Source organism: Phascolarctos cinereus, unplaced genomic scaffold (assembly GCF_003287225.1).
Source record: "Phascolarctos cinereus isolate Bilbo 61053 unplaced genomic scaffold, phaCin_HiC Scaffold_726;HRSCAF=1367, whole genome shotgun sequence".
NCBI classification, from domain to species: domain Eukaryota; kingdom Metazoa; phylum Chordata; class Mammalia; order Diprotodontia; family Phascolarctidae; genus Phascolarctos; species Phascolarctos cinereus.
The window spans coordinates 136252963-136273470 of NW_027556098.1; the positions used below are offsets into that span (position 1 = coordinate 136252963).

General features: G+C 35.7%; 1 protein-coding gene across 1 annotated transcript in view; it reads left to right on the forward strand.

Annotated features, from left to right (window-relative positions):
- Positions 1–20508, forward strand: part of MAP3K2 (mitogen-activated protein kinase kinase kinase 2) — a 107716-nt gene that overhangs the window by 75177 nt on the left and 12031 nt on the right. Inside the window, exons 10-16 of the mRNA XM_020967145.2 lie at positions 1842–1909; positions 2434–2526; positions 3187–3390; positions 8382–8530; positions 8941–9072; positions 11094–11223; positions 19358–19535. Coding sequence (XP_020822804.1) covers positions 1842–1909; positions 2434–2526; positions 3187–3390; positions 8382–8530; positions 8941–9072; positions 11094–11223; positions 19358–19535 — 954 coding nt within the window. The remainder of the gene's footprint in view (positions 1–1841; positions 1910–2433; positions 2527–3186; positions 3391–8381; positions 8531–8940; positions 9073–11093; positions 11224–19357; positions 19536–20508) is intronic.

A 20508-nucleotide genomic window follows, 5' to 3' on the forward strand; every position in this document is an offset into this window, starting at 1 on the left:
GAATTGTACAGACAAAAGTCAAATTGGAAAACATTCTTTCTGTGATGATTTAGAAAAGACCCACCCCTGCTTCTGATGCACATTTCTGAACTCAAGAACTGTACAAGTTCATTTCCCACAGTTTAGCATAATGCCCATTCTGGCTTTTGATGTTAAACCCCCCAAAAGATAAGAATCCAACCCCAAGGTAAAAATAAAGACAAAATAACAGCCCCTCCCCAATCTAAGAGAACGAATACCCTTGCATTATGAACAAGTATCTCCTTTACTGTGGCATCTACAAGAAGTGATTTAGTCATGGATATTGCATGACTCATGGGCTCCCTGAAAAAGTTTGTTCTACCTGGAGTTCATGATATTGCTGTATTGTATTTTCTGACTTGGACCTTAGGAAGGAAAATCCTGTCAGTATAAAACCAACATCCTTGATACTTGTTGTGGCAAGTATTACCCTGCTTCATGTTTCCCTCTCAAATACTTTGCTTTAAAAACACATTGATTTTTTTGGATCATTTGAAATCCTCATGTGCACTGGAGCAACTTATTATTTTGACTAACCGTTCCAGAGGCCTTTCTTTAAATCTTTTAGCACATTGTTTATACTAGAGCAGTAGTTGGGCTATCTCTCTGTTATACCTTTTTTCAAATGTTACTTTTCATTTTCTGGATATACTCTTTTCCTTTCATTTGTGCTTGCTGTTTCCTATCTCAAAGAATTTTTCAAATTTAAAATCAAAATAGAATACAATCATTAAAAAAAAAACCAAGATAAAAGCTGTTAGCAGTTGCCCTGGAACAGCTAAGCTGAAGTAGGATTTCCTCAGTGTCTTTGAGGAGAGAAGGTTTAAGTGTCTAGTTTGCAGGTTAAGGACTCCAGGAAGAGAGCCCTTTGGCTGGTGCCAAGGATTTGGCAGTAGACCAGAGATTTGCCCTTTACATACCTGAGAAAGGAGAGACTAACTATCCAGTCGGCACAAGGTTCTCCTTACTTTTGAGACAGCGGTAGGCAGTAATAGCAGGTGCCAAAATACAGTACTCTCAAACTTATAAATATTTTTATTTGTTTAAGTATTTCTTACCTGCTAAATCCGTTGATCATTCTTAGTCCTCATACAAATTGACTTCTCTGCAGCTTTTGATGATACCAACTATCATCTCTTTCCTTCACTTCTATGAAGCTATTCCATCCTGATTTTCCTTTTACCTGTCTGATTACTCTTTAAACTCCTTTAATGGCCTATTCCCTCAAATATGAGTATCCCACAGGACCGTACCCTGGTCTTCTCAAAGCTGTCTTGGTGGTTTCATCAGCTTCCATGAATTCAGTTAACTTTACACAAATGACTCCTAAAATATATATCCAGCATAAACTCCCCTGACTTCCAGCCTCATATCACCAACTACCTGTTAGGCGTACATCTGTACCTAGATATCCTGCTGACATCTCAGATTCATCTAAACTTACCCCTCCAAATCCTTCCAGTCACCTATATTTGCCACTTCAGTTTCATTTTTGGCTCTTTCATTCTCTTTTCCCTAATTCCAGTCACCATAGCCAGTTGCCATATCTTGTGGATTTTACTACTTATACCATCTCTTACATCAGACAGTCAACTTTAGTTGTCTTGATAGACAAAGCCTTTGCCTCTAAACTACCCTACTATTAGGATACTCCTTCTTTAATGCCACACCCCATTGTGTTGTCTCATATATAGAAAGTTTATGAGCGGAATTTTAGGGGCAGTTCCAATAATTTTAATATTTTGGATTCCAGTATTGCTCATTAAAATTTGTATTTGCCATTACTAATTTTTTTTGTATATTACATTTTACATTTATAGTGACAGCTATCCCAAAACTCGAATGCCAAGAGCACAGAGCTATCCAGATAATCATCAGGAATTTACAGGTTAGATTATATGATTCCAGATACTAAAATTTATTTTACTTTATATTTAAGCTGGCTTTTTTATGTAAATGGAAAAATATTAAGGAAAATTTTTAAATTTGCAAAATGCTTTTTTTCAATGGGAAACAGTTTATAAAGTACATTCTGTTTAAGTTATGCCTATTTATGAAACTATTTATCCAAACTTAATGGGAGAAAGGACTATTGAAAGATAATGCAGAGAAATTAGGATGTTTTGCTGTCCTTATATATAGGGGAAGACTTTCTGAGGTGTGTTTTGGACTAATTTTTTAATATCTAGATTGTGGTATGTATATGCATGTGTATGACTCCCTAGAAAATGTCTAAGCTAAATTGATGCCATGTAGAAAGTTGTGTTATTTTGTAAGGTAAAAATAACATACTCTGTTAGGTGTGGGGTTTTCAGGTTTGTTTGTTTTGCTTTTTTTGGTGAGGCAGTCGGGGTTAAGTGAAGATTACTTTTTTTAAAAAGATTTTTTTTAAAGATTACGTTTTTCTGTCAGATTATGATAATCCTATCTTTGAGAAATTTGGAAAAGGAGGTACTTATCCAAGAAGATATCATGTATCATATCACCATCCAGACTATAATGATGGTAAGTTTCTTGGCATTTTGAATTCAGAATCTATAGCAAAATTCCATTTTTAATGCTGCTAGAAATGCTTTTTTTCCCAAAAAAATGAAAGCTAAATTCTTAAGGAAGATTTGAGTAAGCTTTTCTTTCATTTTAAAATTGAGATTTTTATCCAGATTCATTGCTAATAATTATTCAGATAAGATAGTGTTTTTCCAAATAAATTGCTAGTTTCTAGTTTTTCTTAAAAATTCATTTTTACCAATTAACATTGTCCTTAGGCATTTGGTTTTGTAACTTTCCCAAAAAGTATATGAAATTGGCTAATAGCTTAACATGAAATCTACTTAACAATACCTTCATAACAAAAGCCATTCTTATCTCACAGTGGCCTTTGGTTTCTGTTGTCTGTCTACTTCTCTCATCCATTTCTGCTTCCACCTATTCTCTTCCCTAGTTTCCTTATTTTTGTTTTATAATGTTCTGTGTCACAAATATATAACCTTAAATTAATTCTTTGTAGGAAACCTAATAGAATGTAGTTATATGACTGCTAATGTTAACGTTACCTGGTTTGGACACAGAAAAAACTTGCATTATTCCTTCGACTACAAATTTTAAATGATTTAAAATCTAGCACCATTAATAAGTTATAATGTAATTTTTAAAATTATTTTATAGGTCGAAAGACTTTTCCAAGGGCCAGAAGGACTCAAGGGAACAGCTTCCGTTCTCCAGTCAGTTTCAGTCCTACTGATCGTTCATTAAGTACCAGTAGTGGAAGCAGCATCTTTACTCCAGAGTATGAGGATAGTAGAATAAGAAGGGGAAGTGATATAGAGAACCCCACTCTGACTGTAATGGACATAAGCCCACCCAGCCGTTGTAAGTAGTAGTAATTGGTACACTAAAATTTTTAGTAGAAACTTCAAGATTTTAAAGTTGTGAATGTCTTACCAGTAATTGGCATGAAACTACTTCCCTCAAAGCTATATGTTCTTAACCTGAGGCCAAGGAATAGTCTCTCAAGGTAGTGGAAGATGGGAGCATCAGCATGGTACCACTGCCAGTTACTCTGGGAGATTCTACTCTGCTGCTCTGTTATTTTAATGAGGAAAGTGTCGCGGTCAATTGTGTAAAAATTAATAGAAAATTTACTAAGATTTCTTTCATTGATCATTTATAAATATGTTGCCTTTTCTTTCTTTGTAGTCCAACCATATAATTGTAATTCTGTTTTTTTAATTAGTTTTTATTGGAATCTTTTCTTTTTATACACCATCATAATTTCTCCCACTGTTCTTCCTCTTCTCTCCCAGAGAACCATCCCGTATAATAAACAATATTTTAAAAGATTTTTTTCTTAGGCAGTTGGAGTTAAGTGACTTGCCCAGGGTCACACAGCTAGTAAGTATCAAGTGTTTGGTCTGAGGTCACATTTGAACTCAGGTCCTCCTGACTTCAGAGCCAGTGCTCTATCCACTGCGCCACTTAGCTGCCCCTAAAAGATTTTTTTAAAAGAAAAAGAGGGAGGAAATCAGCATAACTGATTAATATATCCAAAAAAAAATGTAAGCAATATACAATACTTATGGACCTCCCACCTTTGAAAGGGGTGGGAGTGGGGAGAAAATGTCTTCTTCTATCTTTTCTTTTGAGCCATGCTTGTTCTTTATAATTTTGCAGCATTCATTTTTGCCTTTTATGATTGTTCTTACTGTTTACATTGCTGCCATTATTGTGTTTATTTCTTGGCTTTGGTCTGTAGCAGTTCATGTAGATCTCTACATGCTTCTCTATATTCATCACATGACTCATTTCTTATAGTGGGGTAATATTCCATTACATTCAGGTACCATGATTTCTTTAGCCATTCCCCAGTAAATGGATATCTACTTTGTTTCCAATTCTTTGCTATCACAAAAATTGCTACTAAAAAGATTTTGGTATATATGAAGACTTTCCTCATCAATAGCCTTCTTGGGGTATAAAGCTAGTAATGGAATCTCTGAGTCTAAAGGGATATTTTAGTCACTTTATTTACATAATTACAAATTGTTTTCCAAAATGGTTGTACTGATTCAAAGCTCTGCCAGCAATGCACTGTTTGTCTTTCTACAACCTCTTCAACGTTGACTATTCCCATCTTTTGTTACCTTTGCCAGTTTGCAGAATGTAAAGTAAAGCCTCAAGGTTGTTTTTATTTGCATTTCTCCTTTAGTGGTTTGCTGCATTTTTTACATGGTTGTTAATAGTTTGCAGTTTTTCTTTTGAAAACTATTCATATCCTTTGATGCTTTTGAGTGGCTTTTTGGCCTTTAAATATTTTAGATATCACAATCATATCAGAGAAATTTGATACAAAATGTTTCCCCCCCATTCAACCACTTCCCTTCTTATTCTAGATACATTAATTTTGTTTGTACAGAAGCTCAGTTGTTATTCTCTAAGTATAATTTCAGCTCGGCCGCTGGCAGGGAGAATTTCCTTTTTCCGGGCCACGTGCTCTGTCCACTTCTCCACCTAGCTCCTTCATTAAGGTTCATTTGTGTACTTGCATGTAGGTTTTCTAAGCTTCAAGTGCCATTGTTAGAAGTTTGAATTTTTTTTCCAGTAATCCAAATAGAAATTCGTAGATGGATTTTATAGAGAAGCCTTAACCAATTTAGGTCTCTATATCTAGTGTCCTGGGTTGTGAGGATATTCTTGCTAAATTTATCTTATAATGAAAAGAGTATGGTGTTTGGCTCTCTTGTGAATGTTATGGAAAACACTTGGCCTTCATTGCAAAGTAGTGATATAATATAAATAGTTCAAATCATAGAGTTTATTTTACTTCATTTATATTTAAAGTTTAGTACTTCAAAGCCCTAAGATGTGAGTTCTTTCAACATACAAAGCTTATAAAAAAGATAGGATTTTTCACCAAGCTTAATATGTAATGGGGGACAAACTAGAAGCATTTCCAGTAATATCGGGGGTGAAACAAGGAATTCCATTATCACCACTGTTATTCAATATCGTACTGGAAACATTAGCTTTAGCAATAAGAGAAGAAAAAAAAATTGAAAGTATTAGAATAGACAAAGAAGAAACAAAGCTATCACTCTTTGCAGATGACATGATGATATACTTAGAGAATCCTAGAGAATCAAGTAAAAAACTACTTGAAATAATAAACAACTTTAGCAAAGTTGCAGGCTATAAAATAAACCTACATAAGTCACCGGCATTTCTATATATTACCAACAAAGTCCAACAGCAAGAGATAGAGAAATCCCATTTAAACTTATTGTACACATTATAAAATATTTAGGAGTCTACCTCCTAAAACAAACCCAGGAACTCTATGAACACACTTACAAAACACCTCACACAAATAAAATCAGATCTAAATAATTGGAAAAACATCAGTTGCTCATGGGTAGGCTGAGCTAATATAATAAAAATGACAATTCTACCTAAGCTAATTTACTTATTCAGTGCCATACCAATCAAACTACCAAAAAAATTATTTTATAGAGTTAGAAAAAATAATAACAAAATTCATTTGGAAGAACAAAAGGTCCAGAATATCAAAGGAACTAATGAAAGGAAATGCAGGGGAAGGTTGCCTACGCATTCCAGATCTTAAATTGTATTATGAAGCAGCAATCATCAAAACTGCTTGGTACTGGCTAAGAAATAGAGTGGTGGATCAGTGGAATAGGTTAAATATGCAAGACACAGTAGTCAGTGACTAGTAATCTATTATTTGATAAACCCAAAGACCCCAGCTTCTGGGAAAACTGGAAGAGTATGGCAGAAACTAGGCATGGACCCAAATCTCACACCATATACCAAAATAAAGTCAAAATGGGTTCATGATTTAGATATGAAGGCTGATACTATAAGCAAACTGGGAGAGCAAAGAATAGTTTACCTATCAGATCTATGGAGAACAGAAGAATTCATGACCAAACAGGAGATAGAAAAGCAAAATGGATAATTTTGATTACATTAAATTGAAAAGTTTTTGCACAAACAAAGCCAATATACTAAGATTAGAAGGAAGGTAGAAAATTGGGAAAGAATTTTTATAACCAGTCTCTCTGATAAGGGCCTCATTTCTAAAATATATAGAGAATTAAGTCAAATTTATAAGAATACAAGCCATTCCCCAGTTAATAAATGGTCAAAGGATATGAACAGACAGTTCTCAGATGAAGAAATTAAAGCCATCTATAGGCATATGAAAAAATGCTCTAAATCATTATTGATTAGAGAAATGCAAATCAAAACAACTCTGAGGTACCACATTACACCGATCAGATTGGCCAACATGACGACACAGGAAAATTATAAGTGTTGGAGAAGGTGGGAAAATTGGAAAACTAATGCATTGTTGATAGTGTTGTGAAATGATCCAACCATTTTGGAGAACAATTTGGAACTATGCCCAAAGGGCTATAAAAATGTGCATACCCTTTGACCCAACAATAGCACTTCTAGGGCTATATCCCAAAGAGATCATACAAATGGGAAAAGGACCCACATGTACAAAAATATTCATAGCAGCTCTTTTTGTGGTGGCAAAGAATTGGAAATTGAGAAGGATGTCAGTTGGGGAATGGCTGAGCAAGTTGTGGTATATGAATGTAATGGAATACTATTGTGCTATAAGAAATGATGAACAGGCTGACTTCAGAAAAACCTGGAAAGACTTGTATGGTCTGATTCTGAGTGAAGTGAGCAAAACCAAGAGAGAACTTTGTACACAATAACAGCCACATTATACAATGACTAATATTGACAAACTTAACCCTTACCAGCAATACAAGAATCTAAGACCTCTCCAGAGGCCTCGTGATGGAAAATGCTATCTACATCTAAAGAAAGAACTATGCAAGTTGAATTGCTAATTTTTTTCTCTCTTCCGTTGAGTTTTGTTTCCTCTTTCTGATGGTTCCTCCTGTTTTAATTTTTACTTACAGCATCACTAATGTGAAAATATGTTTAATAGGAATGTAAATGTATAGCCTATATCAGATTGTGTGCCATCTTGGGGAGGGTGGTGGGGAGGAAAGGGGAGAAAAATTTTAAACTCAAAAGCATATGGAAGTGATTATTGATAAATAAAAATAAATTAATAAATTTTTTTTAAAAGATAGGATTTAAGATTCTTTAAAGTATGTTTTAGAATAGAATCATAGGATCATAAATTCAGAACTAGAAGGGACCTCTGAAGCCATCAAGTCCAAACGCCTCATTGGAAGCATTGGAGATTAGGGAGGAAACTAAGGGGAGAGAGATTCAGTGACTTTCCCAAGACCACATAACAAGTAAGTGTCTGAGGCACAATTTTAAACTAAGGTCTTCCTTTTTCAAGTCCAGCACAAGAATGGACTAACAGTAGAAGAGATGAAGTCCTTTGCCTCTTAACTTCCATTTAGGTATTTTCTCATTAATAGAAGTGTGGTATTTAAATATTAGAGTATTTAGCACTTTAAAAATTCAACTGATTTTTGGTTGCCTTTGGATTCTGTGGCCAAAAGCTTAACAAGAACATTTGTTACAGAACATACTTTCTTTGGTGATCTTGTGGCATTTCTTAAAATCAGCTTGTAATATTTTCAGCCCCTTTTTCTATTATTTTTCCTGCCTTGGACATGCTAACCTAAGAGCAGCACTTTCCCAAGGAAGAAATAAAAGAGTACATGTCTTTTGTTTTTAGAATTCTTCATAAATTCTCTGAAAGGTGGTAACCAGGATATGCCCTTTAAAGCTTTTCCTGAATAGCTGAACATATTAATTTAATTTTAATGCCCTTACTCATTTGATTTCTAAGTGTTTATGTTGTTAACTATACCCTACTAAGTAAAAGATCTATTTTTCAGCACCAAGAGCACCAACTAACTGGAGACTAGGCAAATTGCTTGGTCAGGGAGCCTTTGGCAGAGTATATTTATGTTACGATGTTGATACAGGAAGAGAGCTTGCTGTTAAACAAGTTCAGTTTGACCCTGATAGTCCAGAGACTAGCAAGGTAAGAACCATCATATAAAATGTAATTACATCAACACATTTTTAGTGAATTAAATGTAATATGCAGTGGTATTTTCTGCTTTCTTTTAACATAAATTATTTCAGTTCTCCATTGAAAGGTTTTGATATGAATAAATAGAATTCGCTGATCGTTCTAAAATTTTTATAATGTGAATTTTCCTTTTCAGTGAAACAAATGAAAAATCTGATTCATTATAATTTTAACCACTAATCAAGGATAAAGTTTCTGCTATCAAAGGCATTATTTATGGGTGTTTTATAGTGTATTATTTCCCAGTGGATATTTTCAAGCAAACTGCATCATTTTCATCATCTAGATTTGTTATATCACATCTTTTGGCTATAATTGTTCTAGAGATTTAATAAACTTTAGTATAAATTATGTTTCAGGAAGTAAATGCACTTGAGTGTGAAATTCAGTTGTTGAAAAACCTACTGCATGAGCGAATTGTTCAGTATTATGGCTGCTTACGGGATCCCCAGGAAAGAACACTTTCCATATTTATGGAATATATGCCAGGGGTAAGTTAGTAAAACTTTTAAGAAAGTATTTGTTATTCAAGGTATGTCTTCAAATAAAGACCATACAAAAGTTTTAGACCCAGAGTAATCTTTTTGTTAATAAATTGATAGTCTAATGGCAAAGAAAGGCTAGGAGAATATGCAAGCTTAAAGGAAAAGTTAAATGAGTTATATGAGGAAATAGTAAAGCTATACTACTAGGGGACTTCAACTTTCCTCTCTTGGAACTAGATAAATCTAAGAAAAGCTGAACAAGAAAGAGTTAGGAGATGAATAGAACTTTAGGAAAGTTAGATAAGCTAGACCTGTGGAGGAATTTGAATGGGAATAGATAAGGATGCACTTTTTTCTCAGTGGTACATGGCACTCACACAAAAATTCACCCTGTATTAGGGCATTAAAAAACCTCACAACCAAATGCAGAAAAATTAAGTGCATCCTTTTCAGATCATAATGCAATAAAAATTACATTCAGTAAAGGAGTGTGTAAGCCTAATTTAAAATTAATTTAAAAGTACTTAGTCTGCACAGATAGATTTGAAAAAAGTAAAGAAAAAAAGATCTTGTGTCTCTCTCATAAATGAAATAAAGGTCTTTATCACTGCTTTCCCAATGGGACTGTGGTTCTAGAGAGCTGTCTTCATTTTCTCTACCATACACTCGTTGCTGGACTTGCCTGTATCATATGTGCTGCATTACTCAGACTTACCTACCTATAAGCAAAGAAAACTTTAAAGTTAAAAATACAAACCATAAATCCCACAGATCCTAAAATATATAAAGCTACATTATGCCTATAAACTCTGAATTCAGGTCCTAGTGGCTTTCATGGGAAAATGAATTAAAGTGCTGCCCATTTTTTATATAAGAAAAGTGCTTTACTATATATTGCAGCCACCATGAGCATCTCAATAAAGAGCACCACATGCTGCAGACTGTCAAAAAAATTAATTGGAAACTAAATGATGTAATGCTAAAGAACAAATCATAGAAGCAACCTGTAATTTCATTAAAGAAAATGACAGCAATGAGACAACAACATAACCAAAATTTTTGAGATGCAGCCAAAGTAGTGCTTAGGGGAAATTTTGTATTTCTAAATACTTGCATCAACAAAATAAAGAAAAAGCAGATCAATTAATTGAGCATGAAACTAAAAAAAACTAGAAAAATAAATTCTAAATCCCCAGTTAAATACCCAAATTGGAAATCCTGAAAAGCAAAGGAGAGATGAATAAAATTGAAAGAAAAGCATTGAACTAATACATAAAACTAAGAGCTGGTTTTATGAAGGAAAAAAACCCAACAAAATAGATAAACCATTGGTTAATTTGATTTTTAAAATTTTTTTTAAAAGATGAAAACAAATTACTAATATCAAAAGAAAAAGGTGAATTCACACTAGTCAAGATGAAATTAGAGCTATTAGGAACTATTTTGCCCAGTTATATGCCAATAATTCTGACAATGTAAGCAGTGGGTGAATACAAAAATATAAATTGCCCAGATTAACAGAAAGGGAAAATGCATATTTAAATAACACCATCTTAGAAAAAGAAATTGACCTGGCCAGCAGTGAACTCTATAAGAAAAAATTCCCAGGACCAGGTGGATTCACAAATGAATTCTACTGAACATTTAAAGAATAATCAATTTATGATGTCAATTTTAGCTAAAGATTTATCTTTTAACTAACTGTGATTTATTACCACCTAAAGTGTTAGATTAATTAATCAAGTAAGAAAATACTAATAATCATGTCAATAGGGAAAAAACCAGATGTTTAACTATGATGATACAAGGTACAGCTTGTTTTTGGCTATTGCTCTTTGCCTAAGGTTTAATTATCATCATTCTAATTGCAGTAGTCCTCTAGGAGGACTGAAAATAAATACATAGAAATGCTGATGATTTATGAGGGTTTATTTTATATCCTACTGCTTTGCTAAGTGCTATACTTCTTAATGATGTGTCATGTTCTTTTCTCTCTCCCTCTTTTTTTTCTCTCTCTCTCAACACAGGGTTCAATTAAGGACCAGTTAAAAGCATATGGAGCTCTTACTGAGAATGTGACCAGGAAATATACCCGGCAGATTCTGGAGGGAGTTCACTACTTGCACAGTAATATGATTGTACATAGAGATATTAAAGGTTAGGACTAAAGCATTTTCATTTTTAAACATATTTATACCCTATATTTAAATAAATTTATAGAAAGTTTGGGTTTGGTTTTTTTTAAGATTAAAAACAGCTTTACTAGTGAATTTCAGAAGCAGAATTAAAATCTTCAGAATAAAAAAGTCAGTTATGATCAAAAAAGTTATTAGTGCAAAATATTGACCTGCCCATAAAAAGGTAATGTTAGTGATTCTGTACTTCAGGAAATAATAATAGCTTTCTACTTTCCATACCATTTTATGGTTTTTAGTGTGCTTTCCTCACAGCAGCACAAATAAATAAATAGTACAAGCATACTTAAATTTTAGATGAGACAATTGAGACGTAAATCAACAAAATAATTCTCCCAAAGTCACAAGTATGAAGTGTCAGAGGCATAATTGTAACTTGTTAGGTCTTCTGACTCTGAGCCCCAGTCCTTTTAATATGATTGGAACATAATTAGAAAACCAACAGTTAAATCAGAAACCATTTATTAAGCATTTATTATGTGCCAGGCACTCTGCTAAGTGCTGGAGATACAGTGAAAAAGCAAAATGTTCCCTGCCCTAAAGGAACTTTTTCTAATGGAAGAGACAACTTGTGTGTAAATAGAATAGATGGAAGGTTACCATAGAGGGGAAGGGAGAAAGGGAAAGTTCTCATTTAAGCTGAATTTTGAAGGAGAGACATCATCCAAACAGCTCTGAACCAACAAGCTATATACAGGATAAATAGGAAATAGTCAACAGAGGGAAGGTACTAGAATTAAAAGAGATTGGAAAAGGTTTCCTGTAGAAGGTGAGATTTTAGCTGAGATTTGAAGCAAGCTGGAGAAGCCAGGAGGCAGGGATGAGGAAGGGGAAAGTATTCCATGCATGAGGGACAGCCAGTGAAAGTGCCTGGAGTCAGTAGATGAAATATCTTATTTGAGAAAAAAGCAAGGAAGTCAGTGCCACTGGAAGAAAGAGTAGTTGGTGGGGGGAGGGAGAGTATAAAATATAGGAAGACGCGAAAGCTGGGAGCAGGGATGCAAGGACTTTAAACACCAAACAGAGGATTTTATATAATTCACACTGGAGGCAATAGGTAGCCACTGGAGTTATTGAGTAGGATGGTGACATGGCTATACCTGAACTTTAGGAAAATTACTTTAGCAGCCAAGTGGAGGATGGACTGTAGTGGAGAAGGACTTGTAGTGAGCAGACCAATCAGCAAGCTATCTCAGTAATTCATGTGTGAAGAGATTTGGGTGCACCAGGATAATGGCAGTATTGGAGGAGAGATGTTAAAAGGTAAAATTGAAAGGCCTTGGAAACAAATTGAATATGTAAGAGTGAGGACTCAAGGATGACACCCACATTGTGACCCTGAGGGACTAGGAGAATAGTTGTGCCATAGATAGTCATAGGGGAAGTTTGAAAGGGGAGGTGGTTTGGGTGGGGGGATGATTTTGAGTTCAGTTTCGGACATGTTAGGTTTAAGATGTTCACATGACATCCATTTCAGAAGATACAAGATTGGAGGTCAGCAGAGAGGCTAAGGCTCCTCAGCAAAGAGATAATTGAATCTATGCAATCTGATGAGAACACCAACTGAAATAATAGTATAAAGAAAAAGGAGCAGGATTTCCTCCCTTCCTTTTCAGCTTTTTATCTGTTGTCTTCCTCTTAGATAGTGAATTTCTTGAGAGTGGGGACGATTTTATGCTTTTGTTTGAATTCCTACCATTTTTCAGTGCCTGGCACATGGTAGGCACTTAATAAATTTCTCTTGACTCTGACTGTGACTCCAGTGTCTCAAAAATCTAGTAAGAAAAGAGTTTCAAAGAGAAAAGAGTGATTGACAGTGTCAGAGGCTGCAGAAAGTTCAAGAAGGTTAAGGATTTTCTACTTTCTCATGGTTCCTCCCATTGGTTCTAATTTTTCTTTACAACATGATTAATGTGAAAATATGTTTAATATGAATGTAAATATAGAGCCTATATCAGATTGCATGCCGTCTTGGTGAGGGGGGAGGGAAGGAAGGGTAAGAAAATTTAGAACTCAAAATCTTAATGGAAGTGAGTGTTGAAAACTAAAAATAAATTTTTTTAAAAGTTTTCTAAAAAGAGGATCGAGAGAAGTCCACTGGATTTGGCAATTAAGAGATCATTGGTAACTTTAGAGAAAGCCATTTCCATTGAATGATGAGGTCTGAAACCAGATTGTAGGGAGTTAAGAAGAGATTGAGAGGATCTTAAACTATATTACAAAGCTATAATTGTCATAACAGTTTGATACTGGGTAAGAAATAAATTGACCAGGGGAATAGGTTAGGTACATAAATACAGAAGCAAATGAGCATAGTAATTTAATGTTTGATAAACCTAGAGATCCCAGATATTGGGGCATGTTGAATAAAAACTGTTGGAAAAACTAGAAAGCAATGTGGCAGAAACTAAAGTAGTGTACAACATTTCATACCCTATACCAAGAAAAGCTCCAAATGGGAATATGATTTAGATGTAAAAGGTAACATAAGCAGATTAGAAAAGCATAAAAGAAATTACATATCAGGTGTATGAATACAAAGCTCATGATAAAACAAGAAATCAAGAGGTTCAATGGAGGTAAAATTTACAGTTTTAATTACATAAAATTGAAAAGTTTTACACAAAGAAAATCAAACAATGCAACTAAAATTAATAGAAAATCAGGAAATGGAAATCTTTGCAGCAAATTTTTCTAATAAAGGTCTCATTTCTAGACTGTATAGGGAACTGAATAAAATTCCTAAGAATAAGAGCCACTCGTAGGTTGATAAATGGTCAAATGAGATGAATAGAGAGTTTTCAGGGGAAGAAATCAAAGCTATAGGTATATGAAGAAATGCTTTAAAAACATTAAATAGAGAGCTGCAAATCAAAACAACTCTGAGGTACCACGTCAAACCCATCAGATTGGCCAAGTTAACCAAAAGGAAAATGACGTGCAGAAAGGGCTGTGAGAAAACAGGCACTTAAATGTATTATTGGTAGATCTGTGAACTGATCCCACCATTTTGAAACTTATGTCCAAGAAGCTATTAAATTGTGTATATTCTTTGATCCAGCAATACTGCTACTAGGTCTATACCCCAAAGAGATCAAAGAAAGGGGAAGATAATCCATATGTTTAAAAATATTTATAAATGCCCTTTTTTGTGGTAGTAAAGAATTAGAAACTGAAAGGACCATCATTTGGGGAGTGTCTGAGTAAGTTATGGTATGTGAATGTGTTGGAATACTTTTGTGCTCTAAGAAATAATGAAGGGATTGGTTTCAGAAAAATCTGAAAAGACTTAATATGAACTGATGCAAAGTGAAATGAGCAGAACCAGGAGAACACAGTTACAGCAATATTGTAAAGACAGCTCTGAAAGACTTAGAAATTTTGATCAACATAATGACCCACCACAGTTCCAAAGAATTCATGTTGAAACGTTCTGTCCACCTCCAGTTACAGAAGTGATAGACTCAGAGTGTAGATCGAAATATATTTTTTCTTTTCTTTTCTTTCTCTTTTTTTTTTGATATGGCTAATATGGGAATTTGCTTTGCATGATTATACTTATTTGTAATAGGCTTTGTTTTTCTAACCTCAATGAGTGGGGAAAGGGAAGAAAAAAAATTTGGAACTGACAGATTTTTTTTAAAATTAAACTTAAGGAAAAGAAAATATTAAGAGAGAGGAAATGGAGGCATCTGTTATAGATGATTTCTCAAAGAGGTCAGCCAAAAAGGCAGGAGAAATATGGGATGATAGCAGGGGTAGGTGGATAGAGTGAGGGTTTTTTGAGGACAGGGAGACATGGGCATGTTTATAGGCAGTAGGCTAGCAGCAAGTAGAGAGGGAAAGGTGGAATATAGGTAAGAGAATGAGGATGATAGAAGGTCCAGTCTAATAAGAGAAGATCACTTGTGTGTGTAAAGGAGTTTGCTTTGGCAAGGAGAAGGGCCACCTCATCATTTCAGATGGGGCAAAGAAAGCAATCGTGGCAAAAGGCATCCAGGTGATATGAGATAAGGGGAGAAGAGGGAGCTCTCAGCAAATAGCCTTAACTTTTTCAGTAAAATATGACACAAAGTTCTCAGTGGAAAGAAGATGGGAAAGGACCTATGGGAAGTTTAAGGAGGGATGAAGAGTTTTCAAAGAGCCACTGTGGTGAGTAGGACGGTGAGTTAATTAGGGAGGTATAAAAGGATTGACTAACAGTGGTGACAGCCTAGTTGAGGTTGTGTAACGTAAATTTGTAGTGAACTCAGGGTATGGGATACATTCTGTAGCACATGCATCAGAGCCAAGGCAGCAGATGGTAAGAGTGATCTAGAACTAAGGCTTGGCAGGGCATAGTCCAGCAGTGTAATAAGAGGGCAAGAGACTAAAGAAGACAGTATAGAGTTCAACTTATTTACCAAAAAGTCAAGATGGAGAAAAGAGAGATTGGCTAGTGCAGGAGTGATAGCCTACTAGAAAACTGAGAGATCAAGGGACTGAAGGGATTTCTCCACTCATAACAGCCAACCCCCCCAGGTTTGTGGCTCTTTGTGGCTCATGTTCTTCACTTTGGAGGGAGAGCATTTTTAGTACATATAATTTAGCACATATAAAACCAACCATTTTTTGTTTTTATCTCAATGATTATCTAAGATGGTTACAAACAGTAAGCCTATAAAAAAATTAGTTGTTAGACTATTTGACACATTTCTAAACTAATTTTTTCTAAGCATCTTTCTTTTCTTTGAGCTTATGTCTCTAATGTGTGGAAAGCCAAAGCTGTCCAGGTAAAATGCAAAGCTATAACCTCTTCTCCATCTAAATCTATCTCACTCTCAGACTATGTGGCACCGTCTTTAATAAGAAGCATTCACGGAGCACTCATTGTGTGCAGGAAACTATGCTAAACACTGGAAACATAAAGAGGTATTAGATATTTTCCCTGCCCTTCAAGAGCTTAAATTCTAATTTGGAAGTTGGGACATAGACACACATCAAGAGATACAGGGTAGCTTAGGCTAAGTGACAAATAAGTGGCACAGATGGTAATTGCAGCAGAGTGAGTTAAGCTGGTCAGTGAAGTTCAGACTCCCAGAAGAGGTAGCACTATAGGATTTGAACTTATTCAAGAATTTAGTGAAGAGAAGGAGACAAAGCCTTCCAAGCATTGAAAACAGTGTAAACAAATTCCAGTGAAATTAGTCTGGCTGCTTCTAGGTATATAAGCTATAGGTATCCAAAGAGATCACAAAAATGGGAAAAGGACTCACATGTACAAAAATATTTATAGCAGCTTTTTTTGTGGTGGCAAAGAATTGGAAACTGAGGGAATGCCCATCAATTGGCTGAACAAGTTGTGGCATATGAATGTAATGGAACACTATTGTGCTATAAGAAATGATGAGTAGGCAGACTTCAGAAAAACCTGGAAAGACTTGTATGGACTGATGCTGAGTGAAGTGAGCAGAACCAAGAGAACATTGTCACAGTAACAGCCACATTATGCGATGACTAACTTTGATAGACCTAGCCCTTCTCAGCAGTGCAAGGATCTAAGACATCTCCAAAAGTCTCATGATGGAAAATGCTATCCACATCCAAAGAAAGAACTGTGGAGTTTGAATACAGATCAAAGCATACTATTTGCTATTTTTTTCCCTTCTGTTTGTTTTGTTTCCCCTTTCTTTTTTTTTTCTTTTTTTCTTCCCCTTTCTTTTCTTTTTAGGCAATTGGGGTTAAGTGACTTGCCCAGGGTCACACAGCTAATAAGTGTCAAGTGTTCAGTCTGAGGCCAGATTTCAACTCGGGTCCTCCTCCTGACTTCAGGGCCAGTGCTCTATCCATTGCACCACCTAGCTGCCCTATGATTCCCTCTTCTTACCAGACTCTTTTTGCATTACTCTCCCTTATAAAATGTATGTTCCAGCCAAACTAATTCTTGTTGTCTCCCATACATTACATATAACCCTTTGCTGGCTGTTCTCTATATCAGAAATGTATTGTGTCCCCACCTATGCCTCTTAGAAGAATTAGCTTCCTTCAAGGCTCAACTCAAGTTTGTACCAAGGGCCTATTGTGACACCAGTTTTGTGTGCTCTTCTTCTTCGCAATGGGGTTAAGTGACTTGCCCAGGGTCACACAGCTTGTAAGTGTTAAGTGTCTGAGGCCAGATTTGAACTCAGTCCTCCTGACTTCAGGGCCGGTGCTCTATCCACTGCACCACCGAGCTGCCCCTTATTTGTGCTTTTCTTACAGTGTACATATTGTTTCTCCCCATTAAGGACGTAAACTCCTTGAGAATAGGAGCTGTTTGTTTCCTTTTTGTTTTTGTATCCCCTGAACCTAGCACAGTGTCTGGCCCCTGCATTCTCTGTGGGCAGTTCCATTGGTGGGGAACCTACAGCCTCAAGGCCACATGTGGCCTTCTGGGTCTTTGGGTGTAGACTTTTGACTGAGTCCAAGTTTTATGGAACAAATCCTTTTATTAAGGGGATTTGTTCTGTGAAGTTTGGATTCAGTCAAAGGGTCGCACTTGAGGACCTAGAGGGCCACATGTGGCCTCAAGGCCACAGGTTCCCTACTCCTGGGCAAGTCACTTCACCTCTCTAGACTTCACTTCCTTCTTTTGTTAAATGTGGTCTGTTGTGTCTATTTTATTCTATTGTGTTGTAAAGTATTATTAAGATTACAACTCAGACTTCCATGACTTGGGAAGAGATTTCAGATCATGATTTTCTTGCCCTCCCTATCAGATAATGGTTTTGCCAATTCAACAATGTAGAATTTCTGTTATTTCTCTTTTTCTCACTTTATCTCTCTACATATATAGACCTGCTACCTTGGAAAATTAATCTTCCTGCCAGCAAAGTACATGCATGCTGGAAAACAAACTTTATTGGAAGACTAGTCAGTTTGTTAGGCTATGGAGAATCTAAGGGAATTTAAAAGGCAGAGATAAAGGGCTGAATCTCTATGAAAATTAAGCTGCTGCTTCTTGTAAAAAGAGCACTAATTCTTCCTCTTACTAGTTTTTATAACCTTAGACAAACTTTATTCTGGGCCTAATCTGTAAAATGAGTTAATTGGATTAGATTATCTCTAAGATTAGATAACCCCTTTCTACATTGATATTCTTATGACTATGAGCTTATTGGTGGAATTTTTTTTAACAAGAGAATTTAAATATGGTTTTGTCCCATTAAAAGGACTTGCAAAGACCATAATAAGATAAACAATAATACTAAAAAGCACTTGAATTTTTATTGTAACATAATATATCATAATGAACAGTCTTGGGCCAGGCTTGGTAACACATGTCTGTAATACCTGATTCAGTGGGCTAAGTTTATCAAGGGGATATGATTCTGTTTCTGTTCAAGAGGGAGGAAGAGTTGGGCTTGTGAGCCACCAGGAGTCCAGGGACCACCGGGCATCCTAAGGAGGGACCTACTACCCTATGTCAGAAAAAGAGCAAGGCAAAGCTTCCATGATTATCAGTAATTGATCATGTCCGTGAGTGGTGCACTTCCATCCTGGGCAAGACAGAGAGACAGTAATACATCATCATCATCATCATAAAGTGTTGGACCCCGAAAATAATAATGAAACACAACTTCCTCTTCTCTAAAGAGAGGTAGAGACCACCAATGGGGAATTAGGTATATACCAAAAGATATATTTTCTGTATCAGTTGGCTTTGATTAAATGTAATTGTGGTGGTTCTGGGTCATTACAAGGAAATAAGAAATAGAAATAGATAACATTTGTAGCTAACAAAGAAGGGTTCAGTAATTAAGGGGAAATAAAGTAAAAAAATAAGAGGCAACAATAAAATTTCAGAAAATAAAAGGATTCATTGGTATTGTTTCTTGTAAGTTTACTAGAGACCTACCTGTAAAAATTAATTGATTGATGGGGCAGCTAAGTGGCACAGTGGATAGAGCTCTGGCCTTGGAATCAGGAGGACCTGAGTTCAAATCTGGCCTCAGACATGTAAAACTTACTAGCTATGTGACTCTGGACAAGTCACTTAACCCTGATTTGTCTCACCAAAAAGCAAAACAATAATAATAATGATAATCGATTGAAAGGATTTGTTTTTTACTTTACAGGAGCAAATATTCTTCGAGATTCAGCAGGAAATGTGAAGCTGGGGGATTTTGGTGCCAGTAAACGACTTCAGACAATCTGTCTTTCTGGTACAGGAATGAAGTCTGTCACAGGCACACCATACTGGATGAGTCCTGAAGTCATCAGTGGGGAAGGTTATGGCCGAAAAGCAGATATCTGGTAGGTTTTTATAAGCTACATTTCAATGAGTTGTTACTGCTATTTCCATCTTCCTACCAACAAACCAAAGTTAGTAAAGCCTGGTTTAAATTCTTTTGTCCTGCAGCAGCTGGGTGGCACAGTGGATAGCATACTAGCCCTACAGTCAGGAGGACCCGAGTTCAAATGTGGCCATAGATACTTACTAGTTGTGTGACCCTGGGCAAGTTACTTAACCCCAGTCACCTCCCCCTCCAAAAAAATTTCTTAGTAAGATACTCTTGGATACTGTAACTCCTAGAAATATTTACTTTTTAACTCTACCTCATGCTTCTATAAATCTGCCAAATGGTCCTATGTCTAAAAAGTATATTGAAAGATTTGAAGTTTTCTGCTTTAGAAGTATGATTAATCTACTCATGCATATTCTTTCCCTCCACCTTCCCCTCCTTTCACATATTAGGGAGGTATTTTTATTTAAGGTGTCTTAGTAGAAGGTAAAGGGAGAAAAGTGACTAATTTGACCGTACTTGAAAAATCTCTTTCCTATAACACATGTATAAAAACTGTCCTTGACCCTGGGAAATTAACCTGTGTTTAAAGATATTAAAGAAAAGTCGCAGTCCGGTGGAGACTGGCTTTTTTTAAATAAATTTTTCAATTAAGCATCTATTTTCTCCCCCTTCTACCTCCCCTGTCCTCATAGAAGAAAGAAAAAAAGAAAAAGAAAACCCTGTAACACATATGCATAATCAAACAAAACAAATTTCCATGCTTTCGGTGGTAGGATTTATCTGTTCAGTGTGGCATTTCTAACACTCCTAAATCTCTTCACACCCCATTTCTAATTGTCCTTCCATTCTTGATGGTAGGATCCTAGATATAGAGCTGAAAGGGACCTGAGGGACCATCCAGTCTGGCCCCCTCATTTTAGATGAAGAAAATGAGGCCTAAGTTTGTTAAGCAACTTGCACTGATTGCATGGAAGACTCTT